This window comes from Heloderma suspectum, chromosome 6, assembly GCF_057233095.1.
Source record: "Heloderma suspectum isolate Gila_16-S chromosome 6, 16-S_ref, whole genome shotgun sequence".
In the NCBI taxonomy this organism is placed as follows: domain Eukaryota; kingdom Metazoa; phylum Chordata; class Lepidosauria; order Squamata; family Helodermatidae; genus Heloderma; species Heloderma suspectum.
In genome coordinates, this window is record NC_139463.1 from 11485225 (window position 1) to 11503956 (window position 18732).

General features: G+C 43.8%; 1 protein-coding gene across 1 annotated transcript; it reads right to left on the minus strand.

Annotated features, from left to right (window-relative positions):
• Nucleotides 1-556: 556 nt before the first annotated feature.
• LOC146340469 (uncharacterized protein CXorf65 homolog) lies at nucleotides 557-18158 on the minus strand. Its single transcript, XM_084807235.1, has 6 exons — nucleotides 18071-18158; nucleotides 14696-14782; nucleotides 12621-12737; nucleotides 7141-7215; nucleotides 1578-1676; nucleotides 557-633 (listed from the first exon to the last, which is right to left on the minus strand). The coding sequence occupies exons 1-6, from the start codon at nucleotides 18156-18158 to the stop codon at nucleotides 557-559; spliced, it is 543 nt and encodes a 180-aa protein (XP_084663361.1).
• Nucleotides 18159-18732: the final 574 nt, after the last annotated feature.

Sequence of the window (18732 nt, forward strand, 5' to 3'; positions counted from 1 at the left end):
ATGTGGACTACTTATGTTTTCATCATGGGTAAATATGTTAATTCCCTTCTTTGAAAGCTTTGGAAGAAAAATGGAAATAAGAAACCAAATTCCTTCCAAAGAGAGAAATGGAAATACATAAATGATGCCAGCATTTTTACAGTCAATTAATCTTTTAAGTTGAGACTGAGATGACACATCTACAGTGTAATCTTATATATGTTTACTCAATGGTACAGCACCGGGTGCTTCCAGATAAGGCTTTTATGGTACCATCACCTTGCGTCATTCACATAGTTTAAGAACAGGTCCAGAGGATGATGTCTTCTAGTTGTAACACACCACATCTTCCATCTTTTCTCTTACTGCAGCAAATCCATTAAGGAAGAAAAGACTGAATAGCTGCATGCCTTCTAACTGGCAATGCTGGAAGCCCTCCATCTGGAAGCATCCAGTGTCCAATGGGGCTTAATCCCAGGCAAGAGCGGATAGAATTGTACCCCTAATCAACATTTGCACAAAGCAGAACATTTCCCAAACCTTTAGCATTGGTTATGACTTGATACCCAGAGATAAATCAGAATTTCCTGCTTTGTTTTGGAGAAGCCATGGGTGTCCGTGCTTTACTGCCATGGGGTGAATGATTCTGTAACCCTGCAGCAGAAAGAGACAATAATCAATCAACCATGCGCATGGCTACAAATAAAAAAGTGGTGGAAAATAGAGGATTTTTTTTTACACATATTTCTTACATTTCTATTCCAGCCTATCGTTTCATAAGTTTATTTTTGATAAGCTGCCTTGACCTCCACAGGCAAGACAAAAGGCACTTTCAGCCAATGACCATTAAATGGCAGCCACTTTGAAAGTATCTGCTTATAAGGTAATATAACATGGATGTTTTTTTAACCTGTTTGTGATCATTTTGAAAAAGGTGTTGATGTTGTAATCATACAATCAACTCAATAATATCAATCAACTCAGCAGTTCACCTGAGCACCTAGCTCCTTCCACTCAGCCCTTGAGCAGTGAAAAAGGACTTGTAGTCCTCAGGGAAGGAAGTAGAGAGCATACTGTCAGGCAACTGACCAGTGACTACCCAACTGCCAGCAGTCAGGGAAGTGAGATAGGTAGGTTGAAAGGAGATTGGAACAGTCACAACAATGCAATGAGAACTGGGGTGTTTTTTTGGTTAGGGTGGGGGGGATATGCCACTTCCAGAGCATATGTTGAAGGAGGAAGAAGCATCCCTAATGTAATAATATTTTATTATTCTATGTAATAAGCTGCCTTGGGGATTCTTCTGGTTCGAAAGGTGAGAAGCAAACAAAAAAACAAGACAAAAGAACTTTGAAATTAATATACTGTAGTTGCGCTCCAATAAGTCCACTGAGTTGATTATGGATAAGTTTTAGAATATGCATCCCTCTAAAGATGCATGTTAATCTCACCTGGCTCAAAAAGAAAAGATAAGCAAGTACACAATTTAGAATACATAATGTTTTGTTACAGCTGTCTCTCTCTAACATGTGCTACTGTGGAAAGACTCACAAAATGTATCTTGTCTTAAGGTTTGTCTTTCATAATTACAAGCTCACCTTCAGCAACTGTAATATCCAAGGTTGATTTTTTGTGGGTCCTTCTGTATTTCATCCTGGGAGAGGGGACCTTGCGATCTTGCCAATTCCCTAGTTTTGCTTCAGGCAGAAGAAATGCACAATCACCTCACCGAAAGAATTACCAGACATCATTGGTTTCACAGTATAATTTAGTGCTGTGCCGAAAATTTCTCCCACATTTTTTGACCATTCTCATTCAATTTGATAGAAAAGAAATGGCTTTTGAAAAGAAATTCAAAGGAGGAGAAAGTTTGGAGAAATTCTCATGGGTTGGGCTTGTGGCTCTTGTGTTTACTTTACTTGTGTGGTGGCTGAGGAGTGTACATGAGTGTCCTGTCTGTTATTGTACAATAATCTCTGTGGTAGCCTGTAGGCCTCTTCGGCTTCCTGCATTTCAGTTAAAGCCATAGTGAGGAAGACGTCATGAGGCAATTCCTCCCATGGGGCATTTTCAGTTCAGGAAGTGCAGGTGGCCTGGAAGGCTGCAGAGCAATGGAAAGATGTGTAATAGAGAGAGAAAACACACATGACACCCTCAGCCACCTCGCAGTGATTAGGCAAGCTCAAAAATACCACCAAAAGAAATTAGAAATTCTGCCTCAAAAAAGTGGAAGCCTCAACACAGTTGATGCTGTTGCCACCTACAGAAGCAGTGCAGTACATCAAAAACCCTTAGAAAAAATGACAGAACCTGTGCTACAATCCCTGCCAATCATCAGCCCTACCTGTGAGAAAGTGCTGGAGAATTTCTCCTCCCTTAGGAGAAATTCAGTGAAATTGCCGCCCCCCTTTCTCTGCCCACAAATAGGCTGGGGAATTTGGAGAGGGCTTTTGCATACAACTCTAGTTTAATTAGCAAACTAAATGCAAGATTGGTAAATATCCAAGGCAGCCTTCCCCAACCTGGTTTCCTCCAGATGTGTTGGACTGCAATCCCAGAATCCTCCCATCAGCTATGGAGGGCACTAGGCTGGGGAAAGTTGATCTAACAAAACACAGTTTCCAGGACAATTTTTATTCCACCCCCTGCCCCCTGCTAATGGGCAGGCAGTTGTAGTAAGAAGATATCTGGGAATGTGATGATTATAAGTTCCAGGAAGATTAGCCTCTCTGGATACTCTCCCACACCAATGGAGAAGTAGCACTTTTGTTCTGCAAAAATCCCTGGAGCTGCTACTCCTTCCTGTCTATGCATGCTTTGTGGCAAATTAAATGAGTTAGCAAGTTTGGGCCATTGCAAAGGTAGTATAGTGGAAGGCCTGTGACTTATCTGCTGAAGAAGTCATTCACAGGTGTTGCAGCATTTATTGCAGGAGTCCCCCAACCTTTTTGGGTTGGTGTTCACATTTAGAATTTTGAGGGCACTGCCTGAAGTCTGGGACCCATGGACATGACCAAATGCTGAGTTTCCTCCCTCGAGATGCTTTGCCAGGCCTTTACTGCAGCTGCCTTCAGCTGCTACTTGTTTGTGGGTCTTTCTGCTTTCAGTCTTGTCTTCAGTAAGTGAAAAGCATGCTCTATTGGGTGGAGATCAGGTGACTGACTTGGCCATTGAAGAACATCCCACTTCTTTGCCTTCAGAAACTCTTGGGTAGCTTTTGCTGTATGTTTTGGGTCATTCTCCATCTGCAATATGAAGCGGCATCCTATCAGTTTGGCAGCATTTGGCTGAATCTGAGCAGAAAGTATAGCCCTATACACTTCAGAATTCGTCCTGCTGCTTTTAGCAACAGTCAGGTCATCAATAAACACCAGTGACCCGGTTCCATTGGCAGCCATACATGCCCATGTCATAACACTGCCTCCACCATGTTTGACAGATGAGGTGGTATGCTTTGGATCATGAGCTGTTCCTTTCCTTCTCCATACTTTTCTCTTCCCATCATTCTGGTACAGGTTAATCTTGGTTTCATCAGTCCAAAGAATCTTATTCCAGAACTGGGCAGGCTTTTTTAGGTGTTTGCTGGCAAAGGCTAATCTGGCCTTTCTGTTCTTGAGTGTTACCAGTGGTTTGCACCTTGTTGTGAAGCCTCTGTATTTACCTTCATAAAGCCGTGTCTTGACTGTAGATGTTGACAATGACATGCCTACCTCCGCAAGAGCGTTCTTGACCTGGCTAGATGTCGTGAAAGGGTTCCTCTTCACCATGAGCAGAATTCTGTGGTCATCCACTTTAGTTGTCTTCCGTGGTCTTCCAGGCCTTTTGCTGTTGCTGAGCTTGCCAGTTAATGCCTTCTTTTTCAGGACGTTCCAAACTGTTGTATTGGCCACTCCCACTGTTTTTGCTATCTCTCTGATGGGTTTATTTTGTTTCCTCAGCCTAATGATGGCCTCCTTCACTCGCATGGACACCTCTTTGGACCTCATGTCGGGAGTTCCAGTGAACAGCTACCAAATGCAAATGTAACACTCAGAACCACCTCCAGGCCTTTTATCTGCTTGGGGTCATGGGGTGCCCAGGAAACAGGCCACAGCTGGCCATGCAGCTGCTTGTCAGCCATTCTTTCCATTACTTATGAGCCACCAACGACGGGTGTGTGTGGATGCCACTGGCTGTACTTCCTGAATGGTTGGTGCCCCACTTTTGCCAAACCCCTTGCATTACAGCTGAAAGTCTGACTTTGCTCCCATCTGGGTGTGTTTCCTTTCAACTTCAGTATCATGGTGTACAGAGACCAACTGCCAAAACAGTTATCCTTGTTCCGATATTTCTGGCCCTGACTGTATATTGTGTGTGTGTGTGTGTGTGTGTGTGTGTGTGTGTGTATCAAAGAATCCCCAGGGCAGACATCAGTGGTGTCCATTGCCAGGTGCTGACATCACTGAGAGCAAAAGAAGCACTCTTGTTGGTCTAACTCTCCTCATTTTGACTCAGCCCTAGTGTGTGTGTGTGTGTGTGTGAGAGAGAGAGAGAGAGAGAGAGTTCGTTCTCTTTGGGCATTGATCTAACAAATGTTTATTTGAGAATAAATGCTAGGCTATGATAAAACATCCCTCTTGGGGATAAAAGGCTTTCCTGTAGTTTGTATACCATAAATTTTTGAATGATCACGTCAAAAAAGTAACTGGTTAGAGAAACAAACTTTTTGCCTATTATGCAAATCGAAAGGGAAATCCGTAATGCCAACACAGGCATAGGTGGAAACAGAACACATTTCTGAATGGAGAGGCCAAGGCCACTTGCATATTTCCTGGTTTCATGTTATTTGTTTATACAGTAGTCAAATCTCCATAAACATTAAGAACTAGGGCTGCCCATCAATGCTTTGTTATATATTTATGCTGTGCTTATATGTGTCACTCAAGGGGGTAAAGCATCAAAAAGCTTGAGGGCTGAACAGACTTAGAATAAAAACATAAAAGGTGCAGTTGGCAAAGTTATACTCACATATGTTCTATCTATCATCTATCTATCTATCTATCTATCTATCTATCTATCTATCTATCTATCATCTATCTATCAATCATATTTATATACTTCCTTTCCAGAAGTGTCACCTAGGGGGTGTACAGCAATTCAAATTAAAAAAATACATTAAAAGCAATAAAATCATATTTAAACATGAAAACAACTATTCATCTTTGAACTAGTGTAATTAAAGAGATATGTCTTAACTCCTGTCCAAAAAGCTGAGAATGTGGAGACTAATCTTAGCTTTGAAGAGAGAGTATTCCACAATTTGGGAACATTCCACAATAAAGCCCTAAACTACTTGGGACCAGGATACCTGAGACAGTGCCTTCTCCCTTATCAACCTGCCTAGTCACTGAGATCATCAGATGGCATGCTCGCTCCTGATGGTTCCACATGGAACTATGGCCCGATTGGAGTCCTCCTGGAGAAGAACCTGTAGTGTGGTGGCCCCCTTTCTATAGAACTCCCTGCCTCTGGAGGTCAGGTAGGCACCCACATTGTATTGTTTCTGGCACCTCCGAAAACATCTTTATTTCAAGAAGTCTTCCTTGACTGCCCAGTCATGGGTTTTATCGGTTCTCTGTTTGAAAAACAAAATTGTTATTATGGTGTTTTATTCTTTGTATCTTTCATTCTGTCTAGACGTGGAGCAGTAAATAGATAGATAGATAGATAGATAGATAGATAGATAGTATGCAGGAGAAAACCATTGTACATGTGCCTAACAATGAGGCCTCTTCAAGCAGGGGTATGCTGCAAAGGGCCTCTCCTGCTTAATGACTGGGCAGGTTTCATACTAAGACAGGCAGTCCCTCTGATAGGCAGTCACTAAGCCATTTGATGCTTTAACAGTTAAGTCTGAGCTCAGAAAACAACTGGCAACTGATATATAGTGCACTGACTGATATAGTTCACAGCCTAGCTGCTGGACTTGGCGCATTTTGCATCAATTGAAGGTTTTGGCCACTCTTCAGTTGTTATAATAGTGACAGTCTAACCACAATGTTCCATAATAAATGGGATGTAAGAGCGCTTCACTCTCTCTGGATTGCTACTTAAGGTGAAGCTCTAAAAAGGCCTATACGCATGCAGATTCCGCATGTATAGCTGGATCTTTGCTTGCCCTTTTCACAAATGCAATTCCCAGTGCCAAAGAGACAAACCACTTTTCAGAGTAGGTCTTCGTGTATTTCAGTGGCAGCGCGCACACACTTTGTCCAGTTGTCTATCTCTATACGTTCATGGTGGTCCTGAGAAATAGCACATTTGGACATTCTTCTGGCAAAAAGCCACCATCATGTTTTCCCACTATCGGAACAGAAAACATGTTAATGGTCTACACAAGGAGATCTTGACTGAGAGCAATTTCTCACCATAGGTCTGAATAAAATACAGAGTGTCTAACTGTGCTACCACTGGATCTGAGAAGGATATTGTGGTCTTCATAGGGATTCCTGATCGTTAGCAGTTTTTAACAACCCAGTTTGTGTGAAATATGCAAAGTAGACGCAGCTCTCTTCCTTGTCTCATTTCCCGGACAATTCAGTTAAAAAAAGAGGTTTTTTTACTGTTTTTATCACCATGTTGCTTTTTATTATGTGAGTTTCATTGTTGTGCTCTTTTTACTATTTTTTATCATTTAAGGTTAAACAAAGAGGATAATTTCCTAACCAATAAAAAAGGAAAATGAAAGATCACAATTTGCACAATTTTAGTTTTGCTTTTTAATTTCCTATAAATATTTTATAGTTTTATGGACTGTAGTACTACTTCTTACTTGTAGCTTAAAATTGCACAGCAAAAATTGTGTTTTATAATTTTTTTATAGTATTGGATAAACGTTGTCACTTTATTATAGTTATTTGTGTGTAAGATTTGCTTTTTTGTCCTGATCTTTCATTTTCTTTTAATGTTTTTATTCCCGTATCCGTTTTTATTATGTGAGTTGTATTGTTGTGCTGTTTTTACTGTTTTTATTCCTGTATCCATTTTTATTATGTGAGTTCTATTGTTGTACATCACCTTGGGAGAGCTCCAGCCCTGAACTGCAACCAAGAAATATTTAAATAAATAGAATAAATTCTTAGTTTGAAAAGGCCATAGTTAAATGGAAATAAATTTACCCACCTAAGAATTTAGTGTTAATGATATTGTCATCTTTCAGCAGAGGTGTGAATTCTATCTCTGAAGGCCTTTCACCACCTATAAGGGGCAAAGGAGAGAAGCAATTAGTGGGAAGGTAAGGATGGTGTACCCTGTTTAGAGTGATAAGAATAAAATGTGAGAGCTGACCCAGCCAGGGCTTTCTCCTTAACTGGATAATATTTTTCAAGGTGATTGTCAGCTAGAAGGTAAACAAAAAAATCTTCTGAATAGCTTCTGACTTGTGGGTACTATATGCACATTGCTTCACACATCTGGTTTCCTACATTCCCCCAAAATGATGCCCGGAGCAAAAAGAGCATATGAAGGCCTATATCAGCCTGACTGGGGATGATGGGATCTGGAGAGCATCTGGTTGGGGAAGGCTGACCTATATCTAGGTGGCACCTCTTATTCACTGAAGATTGGGATTTGAGATTTGTTTGTCCGTCTACAATTCCCTTTTCCTTTTTTACAAAGAGGTTTGGGATATGCATATGAAAAGGCAATACATAGTATGATAGTGCTGAATTCCTCCCCCCCTCCCCCCGCTGCATCAGGATTGGATTGATGTCCTGCTGGACTAGGATACTGGCCAGTGTCCATGACATCTGCTTGAGCCTTGGCACCATGACCATCATGTTCCTGTGCTTTGCCCATCTAGCCCATGGAATACCTGTTTTTGAAGGAAAACTATCAAAATATATCTCAGGATTGCTATGAAATGAGGAATCCTGTTTGTGTTATACGAGAGCCTGCAGCTTAGTGTTCTGAGGCAATGCTGTTGCTCACCTTAGCCAGGCCTGTAACTGCTGGAGAATTTCCTCTCATCACAGCCCTAACTGCCATCGGAGGAAAGGCAGCCTCAATCCATTGTCCTGCTGCTGTGTGTGCATGTGTGGTGGGGGGAGTTGGACAAGACAGAGGTCTCTCAGGTGCTACAACACATGCCAACTGCCCTTGACCAAAGGGTAGGGTGCCTCATTCATTCGTTCATTCGTTCGTTCGTTCGTTCGTTCGTTCATTCATTTCATTTCTTTACTGCCCAATAGCTGAAGCTCTCTGGGCAGTTCACCAAAACCAAAACCACAAAGCGCAGCATAAAACAATATAAAATATGAAAGCTTAAAACCATGAAATAACAGTACAACTGTTGGTTGGTTCTCTCCCACTCAAAGCAGTGTCCCCTCACCCCCCAACCCCCACCTCACTAAGATCATCCAGAGGGAAAGAGGCCCTTGACCATCTTTGGGTGGGTTGGGGAAGGATGGTTAATTTGGAAGCCCTTTACTGGCACTCCTGAAAAGCCCTGTCTGAGACTGGGCTAGTCTGGTGAAAGTGAAAGCCTCCTGACTGACATAATTTCAGGACCTCTCTGCAGTTAGGAGGGGAACATTCCAGTCAGATTGCCCCACTGTTTCTTAGGCCCAAATTAGACATGACATTAAACACATCGATGGAAGCATTTTTCCCTGGTTAAATGGCAGGGGCAAAGGGTTAAAGCCCCCTTCCCCCCATGCCACAGTTGAGATCCAGTGTCCTCCTCCACCACAGCTGATACTTATTATTGCTTTAAATCATGCAAGAGCTAACGGTGTCATTTCTGTTCTGTCTACAGTAGCCCTTAGAAGGGCTGTGAAAGGCTTCAGCATGAGACATTGGACAGTTGCCACCAGAAGAGAGACTAGGACTGCAGTCCTAGGCACATTCACTTGGAAGCAAGTCCCCTTAATTTCAGTGGGGTTTTACTTCCAAGCAGCATGCACAGGATCAGCTGTATGTATGTTGTTGTTGTTGTTCAGTCGTTCAGTCGTGTCCGACTCTTCGTGACCCCATGGACCATAGCATGCCAGGCCTTCCTGTCCTGCGCTCTCTCCCGGAGCGTGCTCAAGTTCATATTCATTGCATCCGTGATGCTATCTAGCCATCTCATCCTCTGCCGTCCCCTTCTCCTTTTGCCTTCAGTCTTTCCCAGCATTAGGGTCTTTTCCAGGGAGTTTTCTCTTCGCATTAGGTGGCCAAAATATTGGAGCTTCAGCTTCATTATCTGTCCTTCCAATGAGCACTCAGGGTTGATTTCCTTTAGGATTGACTGATTTGACCTCCTTGCAGTCCAGGGCACTCGTAAGAGTCTTCTCCAGCACCACAATTTGAAAGCATCAATTCTTCGGCGCTCAGCCTTCCTTATAGTCCAGCTCTCACAGCCATACGTTACTACTGGGAAAACCATAGCTTTGATTAGACGGACCTTTGTCGGCAAGGTGATGTCTCTGCTTCTTACTATGCTGTCTAGGTTGGCCATAGCTTTCCTCCCAAGGAGCAAGCGTCTTTTAATTTCATGGCTACAGTCACCGTCTGCGGTGATCTTGGAGCCCAAGAAAGTAAAATCTGTCACTGCTTCCATTTCTTCCCCTTCTATATGCCAGGAAGTGATGGGGCCAGATGCCATGATCTTCGTTTTTTTAATGTTGAGTTTCAAACCAGCTTTTGCACTCTCCTCTTTCACCCTCAACAAGAGGCTCTTGAGATCCTCTTCGCTTTCTGCCATTAGGGTGGTATCGTCTGCATATCGGAGGTTGTTGATAATTCTCCCAGCAATCTTAATTCTGACCTCTGATTCATCCAACCCGGCATTTCTCATGATGTACTCTGCATATAAGTTAAATAAGCAGGGTGACAATATGCAGCCTTGTCGTACTCCTTTCCCAATTTTGAACCAATCGGTTGTTCCATGTCTGGTTCTTACTGTTGCTTCTTGACCCTCGTACAGGTTTCTCAGGAGACAGGTAAGCTGGTCTGGTACTCCCATCACTTTAAGAATTTGCCACAGTTTGTTGTGATCCACACAATCAAAGGCTTTAGCGTAGTCAATGAAGCAGAAATAGACGTTTTTCTGGAATTCTCTTGCTTTCTCCATGATCCAGCGAATGTTGGCAATTTGATCTCTAGTTCCTCTGCCTCTTCTAAACCCAGCTTGTACTTCCGGTAGTTCTCGGTTCGCATACTGCTGAAGCCTAGCTTGTAGGATTTTGAGCATCACCTTGCTGGCATGTGAAATGAGCGCAATTGTGCGGTAGTTTGAACACTCTTTGGCGTTGCCCTTCTTTGGAATTGGAATGTAAACTGACCTTTTCCAGTCTTGTGGCCACTGTTGAGTGTTCCAGATTTGTTGGCATATTGAATGCAGCACTTTAACAGCATCATCTTTTAGGATTTTAAATAGCTCGGCTGGAATACTGTCATCTCCGCTAGCTTTGTTGTTACTAATGCTTCCTAAGGCCCACTTGACTTCACTCTTGAGGATGTCCGGCTCAAGTTCAGTGACCGCACTATCATGGCTATCAGGGACATTCAGATCTTTCCTGTATAGTTCTTCTGTGTATTCTTGCCACCTCTTCTTAATCTCATCTGCTTCTGTTAGGTCCCTGCCTTCTTTGTCCTTTATCATGCCCGTCTTTGCACAAAACATTCCCTTGAGATCTCCAATTTTCTTGAAGAGATCTCTAGTCTTTCCCATTCTGTTGTTTTCCTCGATTTCTTTGCATTGTTCATTTAAGAAGGCCTTCTTGTCTCTCCTTGCTATTCTCTGGAACTCTGCATTCAGTTGGGTATATCTTCCCCTTTCTCCCTTGCTTTTCGCTTCCCTTCTTTCATGAGCTACTTGTAAAGCCTCATCAGACAGCCACTTTGCTTTCTTGCATTTCTTTTTCTTTGGGATGGATTTCGTTGCTGCCTCCTGAACAATGTTATGGACCTCCGTCCATAGTTCCTCAGGCACTCAGGTCTATCAGGTCTATCAGTCTATCAGGTCTAATCCCTGAAATCTATTCCTCACCTCCACTGTATATTCATCAGGGATATGATTTAGGTCATACCTGAATGGTTTAGTGGTTTTCCCGACGTTCTTCAATTTAAGCCTAAATTTTGCAAGAAGCAGCTCATGATCTGAGCCACAGTCAGCTCCAGGTCTTGTTTTGACTGACTGTATGGAGCTTCTCCATCTTTGGCTGCAAAGGACATAATCAATCTGATTTCGATATTTACCATCTGGTGATGTCCATGTGTAGAGTCGCCTCTTGTGCTGTTGGAAAAGAGTGTTTGCTATGATCAGCATGTTCTCTTGGCAAAACTCTATTAGCTTTTGTCCTGCTTCATTTTGTACACCAAGGCCATGCTTGCCTGTTATCCCGGTGATTTCTTGACTTCCTACTTTAGCATTCCAATCCCCTATGATGAAGAGGACATCTTTTTTTGGTGTTAGTTCTAGAAGGTATTGTAGGTCTTCATAGAACCGATCAACCTCAGCTTCTTCGGCATCAGTGGTTGGGGCATAGACTTGAATTACTGTGATGTTGAATGGTTTGCCTTGGATTCGTACTGAGATCATTCTATCATTTTTAAGATTGTACCCCAGTACTGCTTTTCCCACCCTTTTGTTGACTATGAGTGCTACTCCATTTCTTCTAAGGGATTCTTGCCCACAGTAGTAGATATGATGGTCACCTGAATTAAATTTGCCCATGCTTGTCCATTTTAATTCGCTGATTCCCAAGACATCAATGTTCAATCTTGCCATCTCATGTTTGACCACCTCCAGCTTACCTTGATTCATTGATCTGACATTCCAGGTTCCTAAACAATATTGGTCTTTACAGCATCGGATTTTCTTTTCACCACCAGACACATCCACAGCTGAGTGTCCTTTCGGCTTTGGCCCAGCCGCTTCACTCTTTCTGGCGCTACTTGGAAATACCTTCTGCTCTTCCCCAGTAGCATATTGGACACCTTCCGACCTGAGGGTCTCATCTTCCAGCGTCATCTCTTTTAGCCTTGTGATACGTTCCATGGGGTTTTCTTGGCAAGAATACTGGAGTGGGTTGCCATTTCCTTCTCCAGTGGACCACATTTTGTCAGAACTCTCTGCCATGACCTGTCCGTCTTGGGTGGCCCTGCACAGCATAGCTTATGGCTTCACTGAGTTACGCAAGCCCCTTCGCCACAACAAGGCAGTGATCCATGAAGGGGATATGTATGTTACGCTAAATCTAAAACTGTACTCTGCTATCCAGTTATGTAAATATTCATCTCTTTCTCCCCAGGAGTAGGATGGTAAACCGAAGGCTATCAAGGACACCCTCACATCTCTATGCAATGTCTTAGGTAGCCTCAGGGCCCAGTGTAAAAGTATTGACCTTGCTTACAAGCAAAACTGTGTATTTGTGTCCATATCAGTATACATGATGTATACCATGAAATCCAAATTGCATAAATTGTTCTGAGAACTGAATTTGGGATTTCTTGATTTTAGATTTATGTCTCTCCCTCTCTCTCTCTCTCTCTCTCTCTGTGTGTGTGTGTGTGTGTGTGTGTTTGTGTGTGTGAGTGTACTGAACATAGTATACACAACCTGACATATACACCTGTTCATCTTGTGGTGGTTCAAGGATTTGGAGTGTGGAACCTACTTGCAACGGCAAGGAGCACGTAGGTTTCTCGTTCCCCCAGAAGCTCAGCTGCAGAGCGGTGCTTGTTTTGGAGTAAGTTCTTTACCTGGCCACTCTCGTCTGCTAACTCTAGTTCATCTGAAATGCATAATTCAAAAGCTGGCAGCTTTATTATTTAGATACCAACCATTTACATGCACATGGCATGTTACATAGTGCAAGAGTACATGTCCTTGCTCCAAGGGGCTGACAATCTATAATTAAACACAGAGAGGACACAAGAGGATAGGCAGGGAAATGGGGGCAGGGGTAAGCAGGGGGAGAATATATATTTATTTCATGTGCTTGTACACACACACACACACACAGAAGATTTGTTAGGGGAGGGTATGAAGATGATGGGGTTGTGCCAGATTCTTTATGGACAAGGTGGGTTTAGAAGTGGGATTTGAAGGGAGTAACAGACGTTTTTTAGTAGGCAGTTCCAGGCATAAGGGGGAGCAAAGGGAGAAAGGATGGCGTCATTTGAGGAAGGAGAAGAACTTCAGGTGAATATAAGACTGGATAAATAATATATACTATATAACATATACAAATAATATAATATAAACTATGACAGTGGAGAAATAAGGGCTTTGGAGGTAAAAGATGAAATGCTTGTGTAGGATCTGGGAATGGACAGTGACCAAATGTAAGGCTTTAAAGTAACCAAATGTAAGGCTTTAAAGATGGATGTCATGTGGTCTGAGCAAGGAAAGAGGTGAATGATTTAGGCATTTGTGATCACCATGATGAAGGTAGAAAGTAGCAGACAACAGGGAAGCTGGCAATTTCAAAACCTCCAAACAAGTTAAGCAACTTATTTAAATTTAAAAACAAAAACAAAAACCCATGCACAGCCCACTATATGTCAGTTGGTTTAACCACATCAATATGACCCAAAATGAAAAGCCTCACTGATGTCCATTGGGCAACTCTGGAGAACACTCCAGAAAGGTATTCCATATGGCCAATCTTCTTAAAAGAGCCCTGCTGGATCAGACCGAGGGTCCTTCTAGTCCAGCATTCTGCACACGCAGTGGCCAGCCAGCTACCTGTGCGAACCCATAAGTAGGACATGAGTGCAATAGCAACCTCCAACTCATCTTCCCCAGCAACTGGTATACATAAGCATGCTGCTGCTAATATTGGAGGTACCATATAGCCACACAGACTAGTAGCCATTGCTAGCTTGGAGGAATTGCGCGCACAAGCTCAGTTGCCTTCTTTCCCTCTTGGAGACTTGTCAAATGCAACCCAAAGAAGACCCTGATGATCTCTTGTTCATGATGCAACATGGAAGTGTATAAGTTCACCTAAACTTCATTGGAGACATTATTTGAATGATCAAGTTAATGTCTCCAAGCATCTGCTTCAAGATTCACTTCACAGCCTTAGAGTTCTAGTGACTCTCTCCACCTCACTCCTTGTTCCAAGAGGTGTTTGTATGGTCAGCATCACAGTCTAGATGTGTAGCATATGGAATACCTTTCTGGAGTGTTTGGATTACAACAATGTTGTCCCCAATCAGCAGCTGCGGTGACCTGGTGCTCTGAGTCCTCGCCCAGGTGACACAGTAAAAACAACAGTGTACTCCTCCTTCCCAGCACTTGTGTCCCTTTTATCATCTTCTGTCTTTCTCCTTAGCTTCCTATTTATTTGACTGAAAACAGAAGATCAGAGTTTCAATAATTCAGCAGAGGCCCAAGACTGTAACAACACAGACAACACTGAATTATTAGAAGCCTCTTTTCTTTCTGATAGTTGTGTACCACCCAAAGGGATAATCTCTCTCTCTCTCTCTCTCTCTCTCTCTCTCTCTCTCTCTGTGTACACATATACATCATACACATACACCCCCCATATCTCTATCTCTCTATCTCTCTATCATCTATCATCTATCTATGCTTTAATCTTTTGTTCTAGTTTTACTTACAGTTGTTCTTCCTTTCGATTATTATTTAGTACTATTGTTACAGATGATGGAAGATCTTAATAAACTACTGTTACAAAAATACACAGAGGTGCACTTTTTTTTTTTTTTTTAGCCACCATACCTTCATCTTCACAGCCACAGTGCTGTCTGATGCCATCTAGGAGAAGCTGGACTTTACAGTGAGTGTTAAAAATGTCTGCCTTGTTTTCTATGAAGGGAAGAGGCAAAATGGATATTAGATTTCATTTTCTTTTTATTTAAAACATTTATGTCCCATCTGTCACTAAAACATCTGCCAAGGCAGCTAATAATAAGAATTAAAACAATCAGTTTAAAATGTATTTAATAAATCCAAATAAAACAGGTGTTATTTGTACTCTGGTCACTTCTAGGTGAGACTAATGTAATGCATTACAGGTGGGGCTGCCCTTGAAGATGGGCAGCACCTTTCTGCTGCTCCCTGGTGCAGATCAGCTTGAATGGGTGATGGCCCCCTTCCTTCCTTCCTTCCTTCCTTCCTTCCTTCCTTCCTTCCTTCCTTCCTTCCTTCCTCTGGGGCACAGTGGCCAGAAGGAGAGGCATTCTCCATGCTGAGAGTATGGACAGCCCTGGCAACCTGGTTTGCTTGGCTTTGACTGGTCCTTCTGACTCCATTCTCCCATCGATGCCCCCCCCATCTCATGATATGGCTGTGGCAGGGAAACAGGGAAGGGATGGTCCATGCTGGCCCTGATGGCCTCTTGCCTTCCTTGCTTCCACTGGTCACCACCAGTGGCTGGATGCTGGCTGGACAGGACAGGGTCAAATTCTCTCCAGCCAGCTGAGGTTCTAGGTGGTGCTTTGGCAGGTGTGTGTGTGTGTGTGTGTGTGTGGGGGGGCTTCTACATGACACCCTGGGCTGACAGACAGAGGGGCAGTGGCACCTGTGTGATACTGAGGGCCACATGGGGAGCTGTGCTAACAGCTGCCATGCATTCAGGGGGCCCTGGATCAGGCGGGAAGTCTGGCCATGCCAGAGGGCAGTGCAGCCATGTGCCCAGAGCACCAGGGGGCGGCCAACTACCTGCAGGTGGCAGAGATGGTGCAGCTGGCTATTCTGGTTGTACCATGCATGGAAGGCCCATCATCTCAAGAGAGCCCCTTCCCACCCTCTGCCCCTTCTCTCTCTCTCTCTGTATATTCCTTGTTCCCCTTCTCACCCTGACACCTGTCTCCAGCTCTCCTTTCCTCCCCCTGGTTGTTAATCCTCCCTTAACATAGAACAGTTTGTTTTCTACGAGCTTTTGTGCCTGTGGTTCCTGCCTTCAGCCAGCGACTTGCCTCTGGCTGTGCTCCCATCCTCCTGGGTTGGTGAGCATGGCATAGGTTTCCGGCGCAAGGTGCTCCTCCAGGAGGAGTGGCCCCCCAGTAGTGCACCACTCTCTTTGGCCTGGCTGCTCCTGAGGCACTGCCAGTTATGTGTTGGCCCTTCCCCTTTGTTAGCAGCTAGCTGTGCCCTGCCCCCACAACTGGTTGCACCGCTCCTGTAAGGTACATCAAGTATTATTATCCCTGTATTATAGATAACGGGTCAAGACTGAGAGATAGCAGCCTAGGCCTTCCCATTGACTTCTTGGCTCAGCTGACTTTCTAGCTCATAAACAATATGCCACAGCACCATTCTGTGCACCACAATGCAGGAACTGAGGAGATGGGTTATAAAAATTAACAGCAGTATTTGCGATTTATGATAGCAATTGATATTGCATGATAACCACGATGCCAGTAAGCCACAACAAGGTGTGCAGGGAAAGAGGTTGGAATTCACTGGAATTCACGCTAGGTGAATGCTCCATTTTGAGTTTCTCCTTTGCTGTGCCAGCATGGAACCCAGCCATGAATGACTCCTGCATGAGATCACCCTGTGAGTGAAGCTAAATGCTTCAAACGATGGAGACATGCAGTTTCCTTCATGGGGTCTTGCCCAACGTAGGCCAGATAAAAGCCCAGTCAGGTGCACATCACACAGTACCAGTTAGAGTGTTGAACTGGGACTTGGGAGATCTGGGTTCTAATCCCCACTTGGCCATGAAGCTCACTGGATGACTTTGAGTCAGTCACTGGAGCTGTTCACCCAACACACCAACCCGCTCTCAGTGGGTTGTTTTAAACCCTGGGTTGTTTGTTGAACTGTGGGTTAGCATGTTGTCTGAATGCAGCCAGGGTAGCTTGTTAACCATGTAGTGTGGCTGATTTTTCTCAAACAAGCCACCTTGAGAACCCATGGTTTGTTGCTGGGTTGTGCAGTGTAGTTAACTAGCCATACTGCATGGTTAACAAGCCACCTTGTGGAAACCACGCTGCGTTCAGACAACATGGTAATCCACCTCGCAGAAAACATGCTGCATTCTGACAACATGCTTACTTACATTTCAACAAATAACCCACGGTTCAAAACAACCCACACTCAACCATTGAGTGTGGGCTCGCATATTGTGTGAACAGCCCCACTGACTCTCAGGCTAACATACCTCACAGGGTTGTTTTGAGGATAAAATGGAGAGGAAGAGAAGGACCATGTAAGCTGCCATGAGTTCCTTGCAAGATGAAAAAAGGTGGGATATAAATGTAACAGTCCTAGCAACAGCAACAACAACAACCACAACCCCCATGACTACCCTGGTAAAGCAAGCTTACAGTATAATCTTGGGTCACTGGATGAACAGAACGCTGGACTACATGGGCCCTTGCTCTGATCTAGCAAGGCTCTTCTTATGCCATCTAATCATGAGCATCTGTATGTTGGCAAACTTGTGTTTTCCATGCATTGGTGCAATGTGTGGTCAGGGCCGGCCCAAGACATTTTGCTGCCTCAGGTGGCAAATTCAGTTGGCCTCTTCCCCTGCCCACTGAAACACACCCACTAAGTAGTATGGGGTGTAATCCACCAGAAAGCTGTCCCGTACAAGCTCCGTTGAAATGAATGGAAGCTGCACAAGAATGTAATTGTGTCTTGAATGTCTTGCTAAATTGTGCTTCGTAGGTCAGATTTGTATGCTGCCCACTTGGCCACTTCGAATGAGGCCCAAAATCTACTATCTGAGGCATTTCTTTTACCTTGCCTCATGGTAGGAGCCTCTGTACGTGGTAATGTGAAGTCCCATTACAACATAATCTCGACCCTGTGAATGAATCCCTCTGAGGGAAGCCACTATTATTCCCTTTACACAAATGGGAAGCAAAACCTGGCAAATAGTAACATGCCCAAGGCCATCCTATGGAGCACACAACGGAAGAAGTCCTTGCCTCTTGACTTTAGCAATCAAGGTTAGAAACAGAGAACGTGAACTGATCACTTCAAATCTTCTTGTGCTGCATCTCCTTACTACATGCTCATGGCTTGTGCAGTGGGGACATGGCAGAAAGGATAATTACTGGATATCCCTTTGCTGGCTAATCTGGTACTTCATAGATATGTTATAAAACAACAAAGGGCCAAGGCAAGATGGTCACTTACCTCCATGAAGCACAGTTATGAACATTTCTGATGATAACCTGAAGGGGACGGGGGGGAGGAAAGGAGAAATAAGCCATGAGAGAAACATATGAGATGACGTTTGTTTATGCTGATGAAGCAAAGCACAAGAACTCTCAGCAAATGCCCAGGAACTGGGAGCAGGGAGGTGTGGAAGTCTGCTGTCCAGTCCTTTACACTGAATTTTCTGGAATTCTCCCTTCTTCCATCTACTACACAGTTAGTTTTAAATTTATAACCCACCTTCCTTCTTAGACAAGAACTCAAGGCAGCTTGTAACCATTTACAATTCCATAAAATAACAATATAGCAGCATAACATTATACCGAGAAAATGCCTGATGGACCAAACCATCAATGGCTACATGCTTTCAAGATGGCACCACAATGGCCGCCTGCTAGCATGAACCCCTAACCCAACACCACTATGTACCAATGTTGCTTGGCAGACCAGGAAAAAGTATGATGGTCAGGCACAAACTGCCACCTTGTCCCCTAAATTCTGCACAGGCCTTGCAAATGGAACCGATACTGGGAACTGTTTCTCAAGCAGCCTGTTCCTGGAAGTCCAGTTGCAGTCCTGGTTGCTGGGTGCTGCCCAAGTTTGTTTTCCTCTCCAAGGGTGACACATCGGCCTAGCAAAGG

What these genes read in the sequence shown, in the direction of transcription:
- LOC146340469 (XM_084807235.1), bottom strand. Translation starts at nt 18,158, where the DNA reads ATGTTTCTCTCATGGCTTATTTCTCCTTTCCTCCCCCCCGTCCCCTTC. An exon ending in CATAACTGTGCTTCATGGAG is followed by an intron (nt 14,783 to 18,070) that starts GTAAGTGACCAT and finishes TTCCCTTCATAG; the next exon opens with AAAACAAGGCAGACATTTTT. An exon ending in CTGTGGCTGTGAAGATGAAG is followed by an intron (nt 12,738 to 14,695) that starts GTATGGTGGCTA and finishes TATGCATTTCAG; the next exon opens with ATGAACTAGAGTTAGCAGAC.